The sequence below is a fragment of the Electrona antarctica genome (assembly GCF_951216825.1).
Source record: "Electrona antarctica genome assembly, chromosome: 7".
NCBI classification, from domain to species: Eukaryota; Metazoa; Chordata; class Actinopteri; order Myctophiformes; family Myctophidae; genus Electrona; species Electrona antarctica.
The window spans coordinates 28,580,434-28,605,600 of NC_136812.1; the positions used below are offsets into that span (position 1 = coordinate 28,580,434).

The following is a 25,167-nucleotide window of genomic DNA, read 5'->3' on the forward strand; positions in this document are numbered from 1 at the left end:
CAAGTGTAGTTGTATGCCCACAATATTCCCCTTCCCCCCTTCCTGTCATTCAGATCAGCATCTTTATGCTTCATGGGAGTACACATCCATTCACTTTGCCTGTTATTATGCAGCGCAGTCAAGAATATATTTGATTTAAACTGTTGGGTCTTTCTCAGACCCAGGGACAGTGTAGAATGTACCCCCCCCCCCCCCCCCCCCCCCCTCACCATGCACATATAAAACAAGCAGACAGTGGCTGATCAGGGGAGGCCCAGAGCCATACTGAGAGAGAACACCAGCTTAAACAGGTGGGGCCCAGAGGCTTCTCCCCAGAACAGAGATGGAGGTGGAGCATTAGACAGAAGCAGTTTGTAATGATAATTAGCATTGCATAATGATGGCATACTCACTAAAGCCATGCCTATAGTCTCTCATTTGATCTCTCCTCTCTTCATGCATTCTTTGTTATTTTACAAGCTGAGTGGGACATACAGTATATTAACAGTTCTACTGCGAAATACGCATTACCCGCTATTTAATCAAATATTCTACGCTGCCGAGATTGTTTTATTACCTTTAGAGCATACGCTGAAGTATTTGGGCTTTTGATCCGCGAAAATCAGGCGAAGAATGGTCCCTCGGCATGTTATGATCATCCACACCAGCGGCCATTACAATGCGGTACAGGATCCGCCTCTATGAGGCATTGTAGTCCAAACAAACCCCCCGTCCACTTACATTGAGCTCAATTTCCCAGAAGCCCTAGCAGCCCAGATGATGACTTGATTTCCGGTTTCGTCATCATAACGCGACGGCCTCGTCATCAGGTCCCGGATAAATGCACTGTTTCTTTTTAATTATTTTAAATTAATTTAAATATTTTTTTAAATTATTTTTAACAGCGAATTAAACGCATTAAATAAATAGCGGGAATGTTGTATTACGTGCGGTGGAACCCTGGAGTAAACAATTAGCGGCCGTCAAACTGATTTTTACAAATGGGTTCCCAGATTGGTGTTCAGGTAAGTGATATAAACATTCTTGGAAGTTATTAAAACATTCTTGGAAGTTATTAAACCATTCTTGCAACTTCTTTGAGCCTACCAGTTTGTTTGTCATTATCCACATTACTAATGATCATTTCTCAAAATGTTCTTCCATCCATCCATCCATCTTCAACCGCTTATCCGTAGTCGGGTTGCGGGGGCAACATCTCCACCAGAGTGTTCCAGACTTCCCTCTCCAGAGCAACATTAGTGACTTCCTCCTGGGGGATCCCGAGACGTTCCAAGGCCAGTGAGTCGATGTGTTTCCTCCAACTGTGCCTTGGTCTGCCCCGGGGTCTCCTCAAAATATTCAAAATGTTCTTGAGTAAACTTAAAGTAAAGCATCATCACATTAACGATATTGAGGTATTCACTCATGATTTATTTGGTCAATATTGCCCAGGCCTACTCTCTGATCTCCAACTCTGTCTGTCCTTGTCTTCATCTGTGTGCGTGCGTGCATGTACGTCTCTCTCTCTCTCCCTCTCCCTCTCCCTCCCTCTCCCTCCCTCCCTCTCTCTCTCTCTCTCTCTCTCTCTCTCTCTCTCTCTCTCTCTCTCTCTCTCTCTCTCTCTCTCTCTCTCTCCCCCTCTCTCTCCCCCTCTCTCTCTCTCTCTCTCTCTCTCTCCCCCTCCCCCTCTCTCTCGCTCTCTCTCTCTCTGACATGATGTGACCTTGCTTGGGACAAGGAACAGAAGAGAGGATCTGGGTCAAAAGAGGTCATGCATCCCACATCTTCACTCTACCACAAAAAGCCTGGAAATTGATCCGTCACTCCCTCCCCCACATTTACAGATTGCAAACACACACTTGACAGCAGAGGCGGTGCATGCAGTACTGAACCAGCATCTTTTCAAAGCACCAGGTACCAAAGTAAAGTAAGACACAACATGAGCACACGCACGCGCGCACACCCACAGTGTTACTCTCTCAATTACCCCCAATTATTCAGCAGGTTTTAAAATAGTACTTCAACTGAGATTAAACATGCCCCTAGCCCCCTACCACCGGTCCTGTCCCTGCTGTATAACCCAGAAAAAGGGAAAGAGAAAGAGAATGCACTACTGAAGGATAATCCTAAGGATAGAGAGAGGGAGTGATGCCGAGGTAAAAGAGTGGAAACAATGAAACAATGGCAGGATAGTCAAGGAGAATAAATACAGAACAAATAAACACTTTAAATGATCCAGCCAGAGGCATGTGAGAGCACAAGAGAGGAAGAGAGAAAGAGAGAGAACTTCAGCAGTCATGCGGCAGAATGAAAATCTAATCATTTTCTCATTACCCCGCTTCCTCGGTTAGTTGGGTTGATTTGGAGAAAAGGGATTATGTTCTTCGACCGCTCCCCGCTGGTCTCGGTCAACATTCACTGGAGCGTGCGTCATCCGATGGAATGCGTTAGATTAGCCCTGGTACTGCCGCTTGTGTGTGTGTGTATGTGTGCCACCCCCCACCTGCCAGGGGGAATTTAGTTTAATCGAACCATGTCACCAACAGTAGCTCTTTCACTCAATACAACGTCTTCATCAATCGGAAGTCTTCCGCTGCATTCCTCAGACTGGGAAGATTTCAAATGAAAAAGATGCTGAAAAACATATTATGCGGCACATACTATACTATACTAGTAAGACGCCCTGAGGGCAAGAAGCGACCTCACCCTAAAGGGCGAGGTCTAAGGGTTTGAGGTCAGAAGTACAGTCCATGGAGATCTAAGGGTTTGAGGTTTGAGGTCAGAAGTACAGTCCATGGAGACCTAAGGGTTTGAGGTCAGATGTACAGTCCATGGAGACCTAAGGGTTTGAGGTTTGAGGTCAGAAGTACAGTCCATGGAGATCTAAGGGTTTGAGGTTTGAGGTCAGATGTACAGTCCATGGAGACCTAAGGGTTTGAGGTCAGAAGTACAGTCCATGGAGATCTAAGGGTTTGAGGTTTGAGGTCAGATGTACAGTCCATGGAGATCTAAGGGTTTGAGGTCAGAAGTACAGTCCATGGAGACCTAAGGGTTTGAGGTTTGAGGTCAGATGTACAGTCCATGTATGGTTATCCAGGGTTAGATGAGGTCAGTGTCGTGATCTTCATATACAGTATAGAGATGGCCATATACAGTATGGTGGCGTGACGTGTCACGAGGCGTGACCATGTATGGAGGCGTTAAGGGTCTTCATGATGTCACGTGATGCCGCGAGATCAGATCCATATATGGAGATCTAAAGGGTCTCCATGATGTCACGAGATGTCACGAGGCGTGATGGATTCGCAACCATATATGGAGGTGTGACGGACGGACGGACGGACGGACGCAAGTTGCAAGTTTTCATAGTAAATGCGACCTTTGGTCGCAACAAACACAGCCCCACACGCAGAGCCAAAACACACACTGTCAGTCATATATCTTGGTTTGATCACTTCCCTTTATTAGTTAGTTTAGTGTCCTGGAGCAAGACACTAAACTACTTGTGATGATCAGGTTGGTGCCCCAGCTGTGTTTGAGTGGGTGAATGTGAGGCATGCATTGTAAAGCACGCTAGGGGTGTGTGTGACTGTGTGTGTGTGTGTGTGTGTGTGTCTGTGTGTGTGTGTGTGTGTGTGTGTGTGTGTGTGTGTGTGTGTGTGTGTGTGTGTGTGACTGTGTGTGTGTGTGTGTGTGTGTGTGTGTGTGTGTGTGTGTGTGTGTGTGTGTGTGTGTGTGTGTGTGTGTGTGTGTGTTCCATAGTCCATTAGCACAGCAATCCAGGACCTCGGACTCGGAGGTGAACAGTAAAATAAAGGCTTCTCCATTACTGGCAACAGGGTCATTGAAGCATAATGACAATGACACTTCTTAATGCACACGCCCCACACGCACATATTGTAGAAAAAAAAAACTCCAACTGCCATGTATAGCGGAGACGCTGTGCCTTGTGCCAATGGAGTGCTGGGTGACATGAGTCACATGACATGCTTGTTGTATCATGACTGAGGACATCATTATGCCTTGATTTTTGTTTTCATTAAGCAAACTTTGCTGCAGGTGAAATATTTGACTTTGCATGCATTGTCCTATTGGGTGGATATAAATAAATGGTTAAAATGTGTGTGTGTGTGTGTGTGTGTGTGTGTGTGTGTGTGTGTGTGTGTGTGTGTGTGTGTGTGTGTGTGTGTGTGTGTGTGTGTGTGTGTGTGTGCGTGGCTGTGTGTGTGTGTGTGTGCGTGGCTGTGTGTGTGTGTGTGTGTGTGTGTGTGTGTGTGTGTGTGTGTGTGTGGCTGTGTGCGTGGCTGTGTGTGTGTGTGTGTGTGTGTGCGTGGCTGTGTGTGTGTGTGTGTGTGTGTGTGTGTGTGTGTGTGTGTGTGTGTGTGTGTGTGTGTGTGTGTGTGTGTGCGTGGCTGTGTGTGTGTGTGGTGATGATAGAATGATGTAGCATACAGTATATCAATAAGGCAACAATGAATGGCGCTTTGAGCCTTTCTTAACCCATTGAGGCCTGACGTCAAAATTTAAAAAAAATATTTTTTTCTGAAAAACCTCATGTTTCTATATCAGTGGTTCTCAATATTTCATGTCAAGGATCCCAAAAAAAAATCCGCCGACCCCCATCTGAAAATATGTTGTTCCAGGGACCTCCCCAGAAGAAAGAATTTGAGTTAAAAACTGAAACTTGAACTTGAATATATATTCAAAGATTTGAGGCACATTTTCACGATTTTTCAAAAATAGCAGACCTACAAGTTCATAGCGCGGCACTCGGTGCCGCGCTATGAGCTTGTACATCTGCTATTTTTCAATAGCTAAAGTATAACATAATGCTTCAAACACCAAAAGGGGTTCCCGCCCAGAATGGATTAAACAAAGGCGTGTGCGCAGTATGTCATTTCTACGTAGTGATGATGACTAGGCCGCACTTTAGAGATCATAAAGAAAGCATTCGCAAATAGGATCACATGACTAATGTGATGTGCAGACAGTGCAGCCAATAAATCTTACAACAGAGAAGCAGCACGTAACAGGAACTAGCATGATGTCAACGTCCTAGGGGAAGCCGTCAGACCTGTCCAGGTCACATAACCAAGCAGCAGTACTGACTTACGAGAATGCCAGGAAAACAGGCAACCACATACAGTATGCATGAGGCATTCTAATAGGAATTCCCCTAGGGTTAAATTAACGACTTTCACTCTGGCGTCCCCATTTTGGGTAATTATAGGCGATAGTTAAGAGTTTTGACTTGAATGTTTTCTAATATTTTCAAAAGAAGTTTCACAAATGACACAAAAAAAAGCATAGTGTTTTGTGGAAAAATAGCCAAAGTATAAATCAGTTTTAAGTGGTCAAGTTAAAATAGAATACTGTTTTAAATCAAATACTGTATGCTTTGACATGATTCACATCTCGGCACTTACCATCTTATCAAGCTAATAGGCAGAGAAAGAAGACAAGACAGAAAGAGAGATAAAGGGATGGGTCTCTCCCAGAGCCATCTGTCATATTATTGAGCAAAGCTAAGAACTCCATTTAACAGTAAAATCACTCACTAAATCTATTTCTATCGCCACACAAGTGGAATTGATTTCAGGTAGATGTGCATACATGTAAGTGCAATGCCATAGTAGAGCCACTGTAATTTGTGCACGCACACAGTAGGTCAAACCTACACCTAAAATTACCGCCACCCCCCCTCTCCCCCTCTCCCTCTCCCTCTCTCCCTCTCCCTCTCTCCCTCTCCATCTCTCTCTCTCTCCCTCCCTCCCCCTCTCCCTCTCTCCCCCTCTCTCCCTCTCCCTCTCTCTCTCTCTCAAAAACCCAATGCAATCACAGAGCCTCCACATATGAACTGCCGCCACAACACAACGGTGATTAAAATGCATGCACTGGGGACAGAGAGATGGGAGGGAAAGAACTAAAGACAGAGGAAGGAAGAGAGGAACACAAACCGGCAAGGGCAGCCATATGTTGTGTACTGTATGCTTGCATGCATGGGGGCGTGTGTGCACACACACACACACACACACACACACACACACACACACACACACACACACACACACACACACACACACACACACACACACACACACACACACACACACACACACACACACACACACACACACACACACACACACACACACACACACACACACACACACACACAAAACATGAACGCTTAAAAGCTTAGACATCACACTCAATGTGCCAATAAAACAAAATCAGCGCAGCATGAATGAGAAGAAGTTACTGGCACAAGGATGCAAAGAGAACACGCACAATACAATAACACACTGGAACATGCAGCAAACATCCTACTGTATTTTCGAGCGACTTACATTGAGCAATAACAAAAAGCATGGCATACATCACAAAAAGTAGTTATCATGAAACATGCGTAAGCTAAGAACGTAACAGTGGAGTATCTATGTAAACTATACAAACTATACATACTATACTATATACTATTATATATTATACATGTGTATACATGTACAGATGAATGAAAAACAAAAAATCACAGCCATGTGAGAGAGTGGTGCCTTTCATCATGATGATGATGTATAGAGTACTATCGACCCACATGATCTCACATGACGGTAAGTCGGTAACCACAGTAACCGTGCTGAGATAGACTAATAGACACCCATACACACAAAGTCACATGTTGGAACGGTTAGCACTATATATATATATATATATGACATACCTCCACTTTCAGACGTGGTTGTGATTATATGGAAACTATCACAGAATTTCATGAGTTCTGGAAAGCTTCAGATGGAAGTCTCTGGGTTATACTTCATAGTTGAAAAGAGCCAATTATAAGTAGGAAGTTGCCTATGCATGCACCAGAGAGCAGTTTGAAGCCTGATATATACTTCACTGTACAGTACAGCAGGTGCCGGATATAGCAGATCTACAAGCTCACAACCTGGCCCATCATGACACATTGTGAGCTTGTAGATCTGCTGTTTTTTAGTGTGGGCCGCCGTCGCATATGACAGCGTATAAATGAAGTATGACACTTTAACATTGTGTGCGTGCGTGCGTGCGTGCGTGCGTGCGTGCGTGCGTGCGTGCGTGCGTGCGTGCGTGCGTTGAAATTAAGAGAGCAATGATGACTCACAGACACACACAAATGTAGGGCAAATTAAAAAATAAAAGCATGCTACGCTACGCATAATGTGACCTACATCCAGGCGTAACTCTCTGGTAATATTAAACATATATCACACTCCCACAATGCTATACACACACACACGTGTAAACATTGTGTCTGCACGTGCACATGTGAAATCCTTAATCCTCCCCCGCAAACACGCACGCACGCGCGCGCGCACGCACGCACGCACACGTACGTGCACGCACGCACACGTACGTGCACGCACACACACACACACACACACACACACACACACACACACACACACACACACACACACACACACACACACACACACACACACACACACACACACACACACACACACACACACACACACACACACACACACACACACACACTTTTTTCATCACAGCACCATCATGCTTTTATGGATTCAGGGGGCAATTAAACAAAACATGAGAGCAAGCACTCAATTAAAGATTTATTTGCCTAAGGTCCCCATAGCCCCGTTCCTTCTCCTACAAACACTGCACACACACACACACACACACACACACACACACACACACAAAAACCCTCGACTGAGACGACCATCTGGGGAAGTAGGAAGGAAAGCATTGATCTCATTAAAAAAAACTGGCTGCACAGATTGCAACGACAAACTACAAACACACACGCGTGATCCTTCAACATACCACATCCACTGTATGTTTGGTGTGATCTACTAAGTGGAGTATGAATATGCCGTTCATTGGAATCTATTAGCCGGGGGTAGCTAGTTTAGCGTGCACGCACGCACGCACGCGTTGAAAACATATACCGTATGTTGAAATCCCAATCTCAATAAAATGCAAGTCTTCATTAAGAGGACTAGACCTGTACGTGCCCGTCGCAGTCGGCCACCGGCCTACTTGGGAACGATGCAACTTGGGAACCTAATGATGTACATTGCCATAGCACTCGTTTTAACTGTCAGCCGGTGTCCCACATGGAGATTTGTGTATGTGCCTGTGTGTGTGTGAAGACTGCAAACTGAAAAGTGTACTTGGCAATCAATTGGGCCCATTGGCAGAGCCTGATTGGTTGAGCCTCAATTGGCTGAGGCAGAAAAAGGAGTGAAAGGAGTTGGCCTCATTAGGCCCACTGGCAGAGCCTGACCAGAGCCTTTTGTGGTGGTTCTGGAGAACCGTGGGTCTGACCGACTCGATACCTGGTACTGCACTCCCTGTGGGGGTGTGGAACGCGTGGAAGTCGGTGGGTCAAACGGTTCTCAAGTTACGTGCATTACAACCGTACACACACGCACACCTCATTAAGCCCACTGGCAGAGCCTGACCAGAGCCTTTTGTGGTGGTTCTGGAGAACCGTGGGTCTGACTGACTCGATACCTGGTACTGCACTCCCTGTGGGGGTGTGGAACGCGTGGAAGTCGGTGGGTCAAACGGTTTACAAGTTACGTGCATTAAAACCGTACACACACACACGCACACACGTACGTACGCATGCACAGATGTGGCGCATTTATAGTAGGATGAACAAAATCCTTTATAATTGCACACTCCTGCACTCTCTTTAAGAACTCCAATCAAATTCAATTAAACCACTGTTAGGAACCCCAGCCCAATCTGGATACATTAAAACACTGTACAATGACTAAGTGATGTGAGTGGGCTCTTAAGGCAAATGACGGCACAAGCGCAATTTATTTTTGTACTAAATGTACAGTACTGTAGGTCTCAACCCACACTGCACGCCTACCATGTACGTATAGTCATAACAAACAGACAATTCTCTCTCTCTCTCTCGTGTGTGCGTGCGTGCGTACGTCCATATCAAGGTCACCAACATCTTCCAAGACAAAGCTCTGCTAGTAGCATGGACCATTGTAAAGTGCTTTGAGTAAGCACGTAGTGCATAGAAAAGTGCTATGAAAATGCAATCCATTATTATTAGATCACTGCCAGCAGTAAGGCTAGGCGATATGACTTCAAATCAATATCACAATATCACAAACAGTAATATTCTTGCCTCGGTTATAATGAATAAACATTTATTTAAAAGACAATAGTGAAAATAGCAGGTCTACAAGGCAAGCTCACAATGCCTCGATGCAACCCGTTGTAGATCAGATATTACAGTACAAAGTACTGAATAATACAGAACAGGATTAAAGGTTTATCAGACTAATCAATCAATCAAAGTCTGTAATAAACAATCTATTAAAATCTTTATGTGAAGATTTGTTTAAGAAAATGTATCTCGATTATTATTTTAACCTACAAGATTAGGTCTCTTATTCGATATATTTTCGCTTAATTGCCCAGCCCTAGCCAGCAGGTAGGCTGTTTATTTTATTATTATTTTATTTCATTTTGTATTACTTGTGATGAGGTGCAGTGTTCATTCATTTGGCTGAGTCAGTCACTGTCCAGGGTCCTGAACTTACACATGTTGCTGACTGTAGACCACTAGACTGTATTGATTGTGGATGAACATCAGGATGGATGAACATCAAAATCAGGATCAAACGCAAACATCTGGCATGGCTCAGGCTCTAATGGAAAGCATAGGCATGTTTCCGCCTTGGCATGTTTCAGACACTGTGATGCCATCCACACTCACTCACCTCTTTGATCAATACCATAATGTGAAATGATGTTACTGTACTGTACACAACCACAACAAAAGTTTTATTTTGATGTAATGCATTTCAATTTCAAATTTTCTGCTGGTTGTCGAGCACTCATTGGACCAGCACATGGATGATGAGACTGGTATGGTGACGTAGAATTCATCTCCTCTGTCCCGCACATTGATGGCCATTGGAGCCGGGAAAGCACACAGGCTGGCGTTGCTATGGCAGCCTGCTGATAACTTTCTTTCCCTGCACTGAGTTACTGGGCCAAGGTCAAACTAGACTGATATCGGACCAGCTGTATGCTGAATTAAAAACAAAATAGGGCTACAGTAAGTTTGTGGCTGGCAGACCTCATGGAGCCTTCCATAAGATATTAACCCAGTTTTCTGAAAAAGCTATGTTTCTATGTCAGTCTTTCTTCGATTTTTCAAAAATAGCAGACCTACAAGCTCGTAGCGCGCCACGCGGTGGCGCGCTACGAGCTTGTAGATCTGCTATTTTTCAATAGCTAAAGCATAACATAATGCTAACACCAAAAGGGGTTCCCGCCCAAAATGGGTTAAATGGGACAGATGAAAACATATTTTGGCCATAAACATGGATGACATGACATTAATTCATTAGATGAGCAACCCTGTGTAAACAGGCAGTAGGGTAGGAGTAACATGATAAAAAGGGCAAGATGACAAAATATGTATGAGCTAAGATGGAACACAGTCTGGGCCAAAGTTCTATCTGTGCTGACCAACAGAATATGATGACCAACTTGACATGACGTGTAAACAAATAAGAATTTCTCCATCAGCACGCATGGGTCAAGCATGTCAGAAACATAAAAAGGAGCTAAGCCATTGATACAGTAGATTTAAAAACAATGAGAAGCACTTTAAAATCAATTATTTGTTTCACTGGGAGCCAATGAAGAAAGGATAAAACAAGGGTAATAAGTTCTTGGTTCTGGTTAAAACTCTGGCAGCAGCATTATGAACAAGCTCGAGTTTATGGAGCACCTGCTTTGTCAATACAGCAAAGAGTGCATTACAATAATCCAATCTACTAGAAATATAAGCATGAACCATTTTTTCACAGTCTGATTGAGACAGGAAACATCAAACTTTAGAGATATTCCTTAGATGATAAAAGGCAAAGATGGGAGTAATGTGCTTCTGGAAGTTAAGCTTTAATTTGTTGACAGGGTTTAACTGATAAGGGAAATAGCAGGGAATCTGATGTTTTAACCCTTTAGGACCAACTAATAAGATTTCAGTTTTGTCATCATTTAATTGTTGGTCATCCACTCTTTAATGTCAGAGATGCAATGGACTAGTCATTCACTGGGTTAAGACTTTTAACAGGGACATAAATGCATTCGTCAACACCACCTGATAGACTCCCATCCACACAAACATACTGTGTTTCTCAATGAATCTCATTTGTGTTTGCCATGATGGTGTGTGTGTGTGTGTGTGTGTGTGTGTGTGTGTGTGTGCGTGCGTGCGTGCGTGCGTGCGTGCGTGCGTGCGTGCGTGTGCGTGTGCGTGCGTGCGTGTCCGGGGGCCTCTAAGGGCCCATTGAGAAGGTGTCACCCTGCTTCCAAACATTCAAGCACTGCTTCCAATGACACATAGAGACGACGGGGTGGGGGCAGAGAGAGGGAGAGTCCTACAAAGGATAAACACATGGACAACAGACCGCCGGAAACAGAAGGAGAATACAGAAGAGCCGGAGACCTTCACAAGGGTTCAAATTGAGGCACGAGGAGAGAGATCTCATCTAATCTGATGAAAAACATCCTCATGGGGACCTCAGGCCCTTTTTCGACAGTGCCTTACCCCTTACCCCTAAACTTCTTTGCCTTTTTATATTTTGAATGGTTCAAATAGCCGATTTACAAGCTCACAACGTGTCGACATTTTCTTCCAGTCTCCCCCATCTTGAGTATGCATGGCAGAATTAACTTACAGTCTGCAAGTATATAGCTACAGCAACAGGGGTGTAATTGAAGGGCAGAGGAGAAAGAGAGAGGGTAAACCGAGAGAGTAAAAGAAGGAGAGAGGGAAAGAGGGCGACAGGAAGGGCACAATAAAAAAGCTTAAAAGTTATAAAACCAACACAAGTGAGAAATTAATGCAACAACAAATGGAGGAACTAAAGCATACTAAGAAGCAGTTCTGTGGGGCAAACCACATAAGACCGCATATACCACATCTTTCCCACAGCTGGCCCAGGAGGGTGTAATCAAACGCAAGGTTCTTTGCTGCATGTCCTCCCATCTTTTTTTCTCTCACTGTTACTAATATCATAAAAAAGCACAAATGGGAAAAGGCAGTTCTCTGATGAGGATACGTTTTATGCTCACATCTTAGACAGATTTCATCGTCTGTTCTTCTGGATCCATCCTTTGCAATGGGTGAATTCTAGCCTTAAAACTGGCTATTTCCAGTCTGTATCAGTAAAACCATTCACAGTGCAGACCTCCAAGGATGAGATCTGAATAAAGATAGAAGCTCCTTCAAAGGCTCTCTGTCTTCTCTGTCTGCTTTCTCTCCCTCGGCTAGGAAAATCTACTTTCACCCTTCTGACAATGCATACAAGCGTGTGTGGCTGTGTGCACGCACACACACAAGCCGCGGCGTGTATACACACACACAGCCACACAAACACAAATATACACAGTATACAAAGTCCTCTCTGGGTATTGTGACAGCGATATTCTTATCCCCCAACTAACTTTGGGGCGAACTTATCACCAAGTTATCTGCCTCGCCATCACAGTCAATGGAGGAACTAGCCGCTTGATGTGGTGACAAGACGAGAGAGACGACGAGACACGGCATGAGTTGGAGATAAATGAACAAATAGCCACAGCTATCACAGATCACACCGATAAGTAGAACTTACTATAGAAGTAAGAGAGAACTGTAAAGAGAGACAATAACAGAATTAAGCTAAATTGGTGAGGAAATAAATGGATATAAGAGAGGGTGCAATCAACAAGAGAACGAATCAGCTGGAAGTAAAAAGTCGTTCTCCTGGGACTTTTTAAGCCATAACTTTTTGACACGCGCAAGACTTGAGGGTTAACCGTTATATCTCCATGTCAGCCCAGGCGACAGGTATTAGCATTCATGTTTTATTCATCAAGGTGCTTAGTCGTCGTCTTGTGCCCCCACTCCCCCGCGCCTATGGAGCGAGAGAGCACGGGGTGAAAAACAGGATTACAGAGAATATGGAGGCACATGAAGATGCTCGGCTAATCTTGGCAGGGGATTAACGCCACGATACCCAGTCAGACATAGAAGGGGGGGAGAAAAGTACAACAAAACACAACAACACAAGCACAAAAAAGGACTCACAGATCCACACAGATCCACACAGAGGTGCACACAGACACAGGCAAACACGCTCAAAGACAACCGCTTGCCTGCGAGGGCAAACACCCTGGGCTGCTTACACACACACACACACACACACACACACACACACACACACACACACACACACACACACACACACACACACACACACACACTCTCACACACACTCTCACACACACTCTCTCTCTCTCTCTCTCTCTCTCTCTGGGGAAATGGGGTTGTAAATGTTGTCACCACTCTGCTGCAAAGTCACTTATTGTTCAAAGTCAAACTCTGACATGGGGACGCAGAGGCTCCACATGACGTGACGTCGACCAGTAAACAAAACCAGGTAATCCTCAGGGACGAGTCGACAGACCTAATACTCCTCCGCACTCCTCTGCCTCATCTCATCTCATAGGAGAGACCGGGTGAATGTGTGTGTGTGTGTGTGTGTGTGTGTGTGTGTGTGTGTGTGTGTGTGTGTGTGTGTGTGTGTGTGTGTGTGTGTGTGTGACTGTGTGTGTGTGTGTGTGTGTGTGTGTGTGTGTGTGTGTGTGTGTGTGTGTGTGTGTGTGTGTGTGTGTGTGTGTGTGTGTGTGTGTGTGTGACTGTGTGTGTGTGTGTGTGTGTGTGTGTGTGTGTGTGTGGAGGGGAAATTAAGAGGGATAAAGACAAGAAAGAAAGCATGAGTTCAAAAGACCATGGATCAGTGCAGACAGACGGTGGGATATTATCCAAGACAGAATAGTTGATTGACTCCTTTCCCACTTCCAGTAGACTAGACGAGTATGCCTTTCTGTTTTTGCTGGTGTGTCATATTTAACATCATGGTTTCAGACGTCACAGCTTGTCTGCCTGGGTTTCCAGAGAAATCAGCATAGAGGCCATTGAAAAAGATACCATGTTGCATCTTGTACGGTAGTGTACAAGCTCAAAATGTAGTTGTGTTCACGTATGTTCAGGAGTAAAGACCACCCTCTGCTTACCACGGCCACGCCCCGTTCTCAATCAGTACCACACTTGCCTTCACTCATTAGCCACTCCCCATTCACAATCACCCGTATCCACTACAAGGGTCGAGTGAGTACTGCGCTTGTAGATCGGCTATTTCTGCTATTCATAATTACTTTCACGTTTGTCGTCCTCGTCCACCCCAACCTTCTCCTTCCTCCTGAATTCTCGCTCTTCTCCCTTCTGTCTTCATTTCTCTATAGAATCCAGGCGGGCAGTGACGGAGCTGAGACGACCAACCGCTCCAGAGTAGAGCAACAATGGCTGTCAGCCCCTGAGACTACGCCCTAACATTGGGTTCCTCATCCCATTCCACATTCATCTAATTTTGTTTCAATAAATTGTTAAACTTATAAGTAGAGGTGTGCATGGTCTCTTACTAGTGAAGTCACCACTATTATTGTTACTGTCCATTTTATTCTAACAACACACATTATAGCAGCGCACTGGAAAAGGCAGTGACCACTGCAAAGTCATTTTTTCCAAGAAAAAATGCCAACAGTAGCCTACCCTTACCCACAGACAATAGCCAGATAGCCTGTTAGTGGGCGTTTTGTCCAGTGGGAAAGGGACTATATGTGACATGAGGGAACACACATTATGGTCTCTCTTGTCTTTAGGAGCATAATAATAATAATAGCCTCCATTATCTTTCTCTTTTTCCATCTCTCATCATGGATAATGGCATCCACACAGTTCTTGTTTCGGGCCAGCATCAAACAAGCCGCCTGCTCTTGGTGTTGTTGGGTCAAACTCATTACTCCACGGGTGAAAGAGAGCAGCTTCGCACACCCAGTGGTCCTTAAAACCATGCGTTGCTGCAGGCACTGAAACCTCTGACTCGTTCTCTCTGTTATCGACTCTCTCTCTATTCTCTGACTCAGCCGGTGGGCTCTGTCTGTATGTATTGTTGTTGTGTATGAGGTTGCGAAAGGACAAATAGATTGAAATTTGTATTTTTGTCCATCTTTGTGAAATGTAGAAAGGTGATATGGAAACAAAGAAATGATCTCATCCTGAGTTGCCATGCAGATTCACTCTCTCACTCTCTCACAACTGTCTGACACACTCTAATTGGATTAGAAGTATGCAGATGGACAGTGCCTCGCGATCTCTTACCCCCCCCCACACACACACACACACACACACACACACACACACACACACACACACACACACACACACACACACACACACACACACACACACACACACACACACACACACACACACACACACACACACACACACACACACACACACACACACACACACACACACACACACACACACACACCAGCCTCCTGCAAACACCCCTTTACTTCATAGTACCCCTATCCCAGTCCATGATATCAATCCAAGGACATTGCTCCAAATCGTCCTAGTGGCACAGAGGGAGAGAGTAAAGAGTGGTGTGAGAGAGAGAGAGAGCAGATGCAGGTGTTGGGGGGGGGGGGGGGGGGGGGTAAGAGGGAGACAAATCAAAAGCTGGCTGATAGTGACATAGCAAAGGGGGGGGCAGATAGAGAGAGACAGAAAAAAGGGAGAGTGGGAGGCAGGAAGCGAGGGAGTGTGTGATTGAGCCTCTGGCTAGAACTGACCTCAGCTAAAATTACCCCGCCGTTGCTTTGCGCTAAACGTAACACCCACCTTGCACCTATTCAGCACACAACTATTGTTAGCTAGTACAACCTGATACAGCTTCCTCACGCATCACCTGTGAGGTTAGCACGCTCCCTGTGAGGCATCGGCATGCACTCTGTTTATTTGTTTAATTTGGTTAATCGTGTGGCACAGGCTCACAAATCCTTTACACATACAGTACATGTACAGTCATACACACAAATACCTCTCTTGCTTTGTGATAGTAAATATCACATTGCATTTCTAAAATAACAGACCAACAAAATCACAATGTATCATATAAAATTAGAAAACCCTCATGCCATATCACAATAGCCCTAGGAGGCACACTAACCAAGTGCTGTACCACACACACACACACACACACACACACACACACACACACACACACACACACACACACACACACACACACACACACACACACACACACACACACACACACACACACACACACACACACACACACACACACACACACACACACACACACACACACACACACACACACACACACACACACACACACAGTAGTATGGTAGTGCTTGTGTTGTGGTAAACCGGACAAGTATAGAGCATAATAAAACATGCCATCACAGAAACCATGTGCATTTCATTTTCCATCTCTCTCACATTCTGCCACATAAGTCAAAACCTCTGTATCAGCAGGATGTTTACACTGTACAAGTACACAGAGGACCTGTGTCAGCTCTGACCCTTGGAGCAGGTCTGTGCATGTGTGTGTGCGTGCAGCAACTGCTTGTTTAAGTGTGTGTGTGTGTGTGTGTGTGTGTGTGTGTGTGTGTGTGTGTGTGTGTGTGTGTGTGTGTGTGTGTGTGTGCACGCGCAAGTGTGTGTGCGTGTGTGCGTACGTGCGTGAGATTGATTAAGGAAGCCCCATGACCCCGGGCTCCCATTACAAGCCTGACCCCGGATGTGCAACTTAAAAGTGTGTGTGTGTGTGTGTGTGTGTGTGTGTGTGTGTGTGTGTGTGTGTGTGTGTGTGTGTGTGTGTGTGTGTGTGTGTGTGTGTGTGTGTGTGTGAGCAGCTAGGTGACCATAATGTGTTTCTGTGAGCCTATCAGTACAATGCCTGGAGTGCCTCCCTGCCTCCTCTCATTACAGTGGTCTGTGTGTGTGTGTGTGTGTGTGTGTGTGTGTGTGTGTGTGTGTGTGCGTGCGTGCGTGAGTGTGTGCGTGCGTGTGTACTGTTTTTTTTAGAGAGAGACGCACAGATGGAGCAGGGGCCGTGAAATGTGTTGTGATGTGTCCTCTATAGGATGTTGTTGTCAGACTGCAGAGGAGACGCTCTCCTTCTAAGAACTACTTCAGTCTCATTGTCCCACACACACACACACACACACACACACACACACACACACACACTCACACACACACACACACACTATAGGGGAAGAACGATTTCACAGTAACAAGACCCACATGAGGTTCAGATATGAGCTGATTGTGCACTATGGATTAGGAATGATTAAATCCACTCAGATCAGATGCACAGGGGGAAATGATATGGCCTTGTTTATTATATTTCTGCAATCAATTGGAGAACTAGGTCATATAGGCGGACATGCAGAGCTGTACTGTACTGTATAGTGTTGCCTTGTGCACATGCAAGGTGTGTGTCGTTGCCTACATCTGTATGGAATGCCTGGTCTGTGCTTGGCTGCACATTGTGTCGAAATAGCCGATCTACAAGCTTGTGGTGCGTTGTGAGTTGAAGAATGGCTATTTTCGATATGTGACAACACCACGAAACTTAATATAAATCAGGTGTCTGTGTTCTCTACACACGCACGCACTAGCGTGATGTACCCCCGCTCCGCTTGTCTCCCTGGGCAACATCCGTGGAATCCCCCCCAAAGCTTGTTGTGAATGAACGCAGAAAGAAGAGGAGGAGGAGGCGAGGAGGAGACGAGAATGAAGGAGAGGAGGAGAGACAAGGCATAAAAGACGACCCAATCTACCAAGACTTACTGCTGCTGAACGGAGGACACTACAGGGGTAATCCTTGAGGGGAGGGGAGGGGTGTGTGTGTGTGTGTGTGTGTGTGTGCGTGTGACTGTGTGTGTGTGTGTGTGTGTGTGTGTGTGTGTGTGTGTGTGTGTGTGTGTGTGTGTGTGTGTGTGTGTGTGTGTGTGTGTGTGTGTGCAGACTGCAGAGGTACAGCTGAATGGAGTGGTGGATTTTATACAAAGCGATAACGTATGACAGAGTGAGAGCAGTCAACAATCATTTGAAATCACTGACGTCACGTGTCACATTGGTTTGTTGGTTCACGTGGGTTTGTGCTGTATCAAACTGGTGTAGGTTCCTGGCGAGTGTGCATTGGGCAGCGAGTTGCACCTTTTAATGCATTTCAGTGTATATGAGTGGCATTGCGTTGTGTTGTCTTTCACTGCAACGATATGTGTTATTGAAGTACGGTCCTCCCTACCGCCTAGTCTAATACCATCTCCCCTCCTCATCTCGTTACAATTCTCCACCCAATCCCTTGACTGGCACTTCTTCATAACTCTCACACTGAGACTCGTCTTCCACCCTCCCACCATCACCTCTTCCAGCTTCGAGGCATTTTCATTTCATTGCACTATCCCCCCCTTCTCCACCCCCGTCCCACTCCTCTCATCACCATCACTGCTCCACACCATCCTGTTCCTCTCAACGAAAATCCGGCTCATTTCTCTCCACCCCCTCCTGTTGAGCTCTGCTGGTAATGCGGGACTTCAGTGAAGAGAATGTGGTGGGGTAGGGGGCATGGTGGTGGCAGTGCTGGCATCTGCCTCCGAGGGCTGGCGTGCTGCCAACGCGGCGGGCATCGCTCCGACAACCAGGAGGAGTCACGCTGTTGGAGTTATCTCCATCCAACCAACCTGTCAGCTGATGGCCTTTGTGGGCGTAAGAAGAGTGGGCAGAGCCTCCTTGGCACTCGCTCTGCCAGAGTGCACGCGGGTCGTTTTTTCCCCCTAATGGTGGCCACAATGCCTGGCATAAAGAAGGTCCCTGGGAGGCAGGATCATAAAAAACAACCTACCCAACTTCACAGCACAGGCTGAAGGCTGAAGACACTTAAACCCCGTTTTTATGTGTCGTACAACAATATTGAAAACAGCTGATCTACACTACAACCAACAATGTGATGTGTTGTGAGCATGTGTAGACCAGTTATTCTTCTCTCTATGTCATGCTCGTGCATCGGCGTCTCCAGTCATTTCGATTGTCCATACACTGGCCAGCTTGTTTATGATATTTTAGGTATGTTCAATAAACTAAAAATAAGCAGCCTAAAATAGGAATGCCAGGTTGAAAGAGAGAGATGGGGATTGAGAGAGAGAGAGAGAAACAGAAAGGCAGGGAGAAAAGGGAGAGAGTGCAAGAGAAGGAAGGAACAGTTGCTGGAAGAGACAGGGGTGAAAGTATACAGTAGGAAGCACAAGAAAGGTATTGCATGATGGGGTGAACAAGAGGGCAAAATTGAGATTTGAGAGAAAACAGGAGAGACCGGCCTGAGGTACAGGGTGTGTTTAAAAGTGAAGAAGAACCCAACAGGAGACCATAAACCACTTCTAGTTCTTCTAGTCATGCAGGGAACCAGAATGAAGAGTACATCTCTGACAAAACTACGTCTAGTTAAAAGTCACACTGCCAGGTGCATGGCTGTCCCAAGGTAAAGTCACACTGCCAGGTGCATGGCTGTCTCAAGGTAAAAGGGCAGTATAATAATTCTGTTTACAAATCAGACACTAAACTCCACTCATCCAAGGCTACGTTCATACAGTGAATTATTTGCTACACAGGGATTAACAGCTCATTAGAAACCACTCGCGCTCCCATCAAGTATCGCTACTAAATGTCCAATAACCCAATCTGCCTGGCAAGTCAATGAGACAACCTTGTAAATGTCACGGAAAGCCACCCAGGGACCTTCCTACATACCCAGGGATGGAACCACGGGTCCATTTGGCTCCACTGTCAGAGTTAAAACGAACACCACGTATTTTACAGTGTACAATGGTGCCTAAAATCAATTGCCCGCTAATAAAACCATTCATGCAATTAGCACCATGACAGATTCATAAGTGATCATTGCTTGGGTGGTTGTTCATATTCCCATGCAATTAAGTGGATCAAATTGATTCAGAAGCAATCCAGATGAATGGTGAAATACTGGTCTTCTGCCTACATCTGCAATAGACTAAATGGAATTATTCTTCCGACACTATAATATCCCCACCCCACAGACTAATTCACAGACAGAAAGACACGTGGCTATACACTCACACCAAGCAGGATCAACACAACTAAATACCAAGAACCAACACAACAACAAACACAAACCACAGCAGACCTACATTAATGGGTTTACGTAATATCTCACACAGTACCACCGTGAAATTCACAGCCGCACAATTAAAATAAGCTTATTTCAGAATACAAAGAAAGCATTCATGAATCCCCTCTAGGCCATGAGATGTTGAAAACATAAGGCAACATAGCCTATTTTAAAATTAGCCAAAGTAACTAGCAAACCATTAACATTATACAACACAGTAACAAAGGTGTCATTGTCAGCGGCAGTTAAAGAGAAACAGAAGCCATGAAAGCGGATGCATAGTGACAGCTTATACACAATTAGTGAAATTCTTCTAGCCATGTGACCTGACCACTGATCCCAGATCAGTGTCTGTCTGTATTCCAGGCAAGCATTGCCTATCGCTCTCAGGGGTCATCAATATGTCCGACCGTACACGTGGCAGGACATGGCCTTGTCCATGTCATATTTTAGACTTAGTTTTTACAATAATGTTCACAATTTTGATCATAAGACCCATTTTACTGAATGTCAGTCTCCAGGTTTTCTTCAGAATATGTATGATATACTACAATATGAAACTTTATTTGTTTTCAAGGAACTCTGAGAAATGGAACCAAATTCCATTTCTACACTCTCTGATTTACAGACCAGTGAGCAATGAATGGTAATTTAGGGTTAGCTGAGGCTCTTTCTGTGTTTATTTTAAATTTATTTTAAGGCCTATTATTTATATTATTGTCTGCTCATTTTCATGTCCATGTGCACCACAAGCCAGCATGATGATGACCCCTGTTATTGTTGTTCCTGTATCTGTGGTGATAAGTGATGGTATGATGTGTCTGTCGTTGTAACAGATGCTTTCTGATAAGTGATGGTATGATGTGTCTGTCGTTGTAACAGCTGCTTTCTGATAAGTGATGGTATGATGTGTCTGTCGTTGTAACAGTTGCTTTCTGATAAGTGATGGTATGATGTGTCTGTCGTTGTAACAGATGCTTTCTGATAAGTGATGGTATGATGTGTCTGTCGTTGTAACAGCTGCTTTCTGATAAGTGATGGTATGATGTGTCTGTCGTTGTAACAGATGCTTTCTGATAAGTGATGGTATGATGTGTCTGTCGTTGTAACAGATGCTTTCTGATAAGTGATGGTATGATGTGTCTGTCGTTGTAACAGGTGCTTTCTGATAAGTGATGGTATGATGTGTCTGTCGTTGTAACAGTTGCTTTCTGATAAGTGATGGTATGATGTGTCTGTCGTTGTAACAGATGCTTTCTGATAAGTGATGGTATGATGTGTCTGTCGTTGTAACAGATGCTTTCTGATAAGTGATGGTATGATGTGTCTGTCGTTGTAACAGATGCGTTCTGATAAGTGATGGTATGATGTGTCTGTCGTTGTAACAGCTGCTTTCTGATAAGTGATGGTATGATGTGTCTGTCGTTGTAACAGGTGCTTTCTGATAAGTGATGGTATGATGTGTCTGTCGTTGTAACAGATGCTTTCTGATAAGTGATGGTATGATGTGTCTGTCGTTGTAACAGATGCTTTCTGATAAGTGATGGTATGATGTGTCTGTCGTTGTAACAGATGCTTTCTGATAAGTGATGGTATGATGTGTCTGTCGTTGTAACAGATGCTTTCTGATAAGTGATGGTATGATGTGTCTGTCGTTGTAACAGATGCTTTCTGATAAATGATGGTATGATGTGTCTGTCGTTGTAACAGATGCTTTCTGATAAGTGATGGTATGATGTGTCTGTCGTTGTAACAGATGCTTTCTGATAAGTGATGGTATGATGTGTGTCTGTCGTAACAGAAGTGCTTTCTGATAAGTGATGGTATGATGTGTCTGTCGTAACAGAAGATGCTTTCTAGGCTACTTACGACAGTTCTCCTCATCGCTGTTATCAGAGCAATCCTCATCGTCATCGCATCTCCACAGGCTTGGGATGCACCGTCCGTTCTTGCATTGAAACTGACCAGTTTCACACTGCGATTCCGTATGGGTCCCTGCGTTTTGAAACAAATTATATTACAGACACATTTTACATACATATTTTAGCCTATAGACCAAGAGGTACAGCAAGTGACCCTATGCATTAATCGACTATATGGTGTCATACAATTTACTTTATAAACTTATGTGTAGGCTACCTATACCCCTAAGTAGGCATATGCAAGATTACGGTAAGTTACACTAATTTAAACATACACAGGGTTGTTGCATGTTCAGTGTAGGTTAACATATTACGTGTTTCGTGTTAAGTATTTGAAATGGCTAATCCTGATTATTTATTAACAATTAACAATTAAATATAGAATATTCTAGGTGGACATCTAATTTATCTCTGTCACTCTCGTTTTTATGTTTGGGGGAGAACTATCAATTGGAATGTACCGTGTGTCCGTGTCCCTCTTCACTCGTTACATTTTGACATGCTTTGTCTTTGAATATGTGTCAATAATACCTTCACTGTTACAATGTTACAGCAATGCATTATACGCAGCCGTTCAATGACAGCGGCTCTCCTCCTCCTGCTGTGACTCCAGCACTCAAAATCATGTTTGTGTGGTAAATGAAACGTATACAGAATAAAAATGCACTGCCTGGCTACAACAATATCTCAAAGAAGCACTTCATTATAACGCTGATCAATCACTTTGTGTCAGCAATTCACGCACGTTGGCCATTAATGGTCCCTTTCTTGCGCGTATTTTCATTACTGTCAAAATAATCTATTGTCCGACAGACAAAGTAGCAGTGGAGGTGAGAGCTGGGGTTCCGTTTGTAGGAAAACGTGTGTAACCAACTAACCACATGCTAAGCTATTAATGAGAAATTAACCATCAAGAGACAATCCATTTGTCTTCTACTTCGCTATTATGTTTTCCTCATCTTCGTGATGCAACGCGCACAATTCTCTACCTCGCTGATTAGGTCTACTCGTAAAGAGACAAGTGTCTTACCTTTTGCGGTATTAAGCGCTAATAGCAGCAAATTAAGCAACATTAGCTTCCCGACTCCTGACCACATCCTTAGATCCTATGGGTGTTGATAGTGTGTTCATGAAATAATTGAACGCAGCCGGGTAAAGCGTTTCTCCAAAGCCCGTCTGTTAGTAAGCACGAGTCGAGCATGGAGTCGAGTCGGTGCGCTGGCTGCTGTGTTATCTATCCCTGTGTGCCTCGGCTGCAATTTGAATCAGTGACGCGCTTATGGGCGGGATTGTGCCTGTGGCAAAGTATAGTAGTGAAACCACAGAGAGAGAGAGAGAGAGAGAGAGAGAGAGAGAGAGAGAGAGAGAAAGAGAGAAAGAAAGAAAGAAAGAAAGAAAGAAAGAAAGAAAGAAAGAAAGAAAGACAGAAAGACAGACAGACAGTCATATCTGTACATGCAGCTGGCGAGTGACCCAGCATCTTCAAAGTGTCCATAGTGGAAGTGAATTGATAAGAAGATTCATGGGAGAAGGAGGGGTTCAGCCCGAGGTAAAAGCAGCATGGTGCATACACGTGCATAAAATAAGTCTAACACATGGATCAACACATGAATAATAAATATTGCCTACTGTATAAATAGAGAAACGGCATTCTTCCCCGTTTTACATTATTCATTACAAGAGTGCGAATCAAACATCAAAAGCTGGCACAGGTGTAAAAAATAAGGTCAAAACATGGCTCTCTTTCAAGCACGGATTACACACTTTTATTGTGAATTTTTCTCCTGAACAGAAAATCTGCCCTAAACCCTAACGTTATTTATAAAAATAACAACTATAACTGAAATACACTTCTGTGAGGGCAGCTTGCCATAGGTACAGTATAGCACCATGTAAGTCTCCATTTCTCTACAGACACACACTGTTATAGACTAGTCTGCAATATCTGTGGCAGACTGTGTTTTCCTTCTCTCTCCACCCCTTTCTCTCTCTGTCTCTCTTCTTTTCCCTGCGCTTCTCTTTCTTTCTTTCCTTCCTCCTACCTTTCCACATCTGTGTACAGATCCCTCCCTCCCCTCCTGTTTCACCTCATCTTCCATCACATCATTACAACTTTTACATTTGCATATATTCTCTCTCTCTCTCTCTCTCTCTCTCTCTCTCTCATCCTCTTACCTGTTTCTATCTCTTTCTTTTCAGATCAACCACTTTACTTATCTCTGTCTTGTTCTCTCTCTCTCTCTCTCTCTCTCTCTCTCTCTGACTCATTCAGTCCGTTGTGGCCTTTGCTGCCAGTTCGAGATAGACAGTGCTGTCGGATGAAGACAACAGAGACAGTGGTCAGCAAATCCTGTCTTTCCAGCAGAGTGTCAGTCTGAGTCTCTCTCTCTGAGTCTCTGTGTGTGTGTGTGTGTGTGTGTGTGTGTGTGTGTGTGTGTGTGACGTGTGTGTGTGTGTGTGTGTGTGTGTGTGTGTGTGTGTGTGTGTGTGTCTGTGTGCGTGTGCGTGTGTGCAACCGTGCATGCGAGTGTGTGTGTAGCAATGGTGCAAGCAAAAGAAAGTTTCAAGACAGGAGAGTCATCCGCCTGCCTGCCAACACCTGTGACCCAAAATCCATGAGAGTTTGGTCAATAGTTGGCCGCATTCAGCTGTTCTCTGGACGGGGACACGGTAGATGAGATTCTAATATCATTGCATCATGGATTGATATGGCAGCAGAAATCTATCCCTGTGTGCCTCGGATGCAATTTGAATCATCTACCGTGTCACGCACGCACGCACGCACGCACGCACGCACGCACGCACGCACGCACGCACGCACGCACGCACGCACGCACGCACACACACACACACACAAACACACACACACACAGCGGGGGCAGCGGTGGCCGAACGGTTTGCGGAGCGGTCTTGTTATCGGAAGGTCGCCAGTTCGAATCCCCGGACCGGCACGTTAAAATTACCACCGCTGAAGTGCCCTTGAGCAAGGCATTGAACCCCAACCATGAAATGTTCTATGAGCAGGATCTGGCTGTAAAAGCATCTCGAGCTTAGTCCATTCACCCTGGGTAAACAAAGAACTTTGCTTTGCTTTGCTTACACACACACACACACACACACACACG

General features: G+C 44.8%; 1 protein-coding gene across 1 annotated transcript in view; it reads right to left on the bottom strand.

Annotated features, from left to right (window-relative positions):
* lrp8 (low density lipoprotein receptor-related protein 8, apolipoprotein e receptor) overlaps positions 1 to 23,139 on the bottom strand; it is a gene marked incomplete at both ends in the record, with an annotated part of 197,538 nt that extends 174,399 nt beyond the window's left edge. The window contains 2 exons of the mRNA XM_079505451.1: positions 21,990 to 22,115; positions 23,073 to 23,139. Coding sequence (XP_079361577.1) covers positions 21,990 to 22,115; positions 23,073 to 23,139 — 193 coding nt within the window. The remainder of the gene's footprint in view (positions 1 to 21,989; positions 22,116 to 23,072) is intronic.
* Positions 23,140 to 25,167: the final 2,028 nt, after the last annotated feature.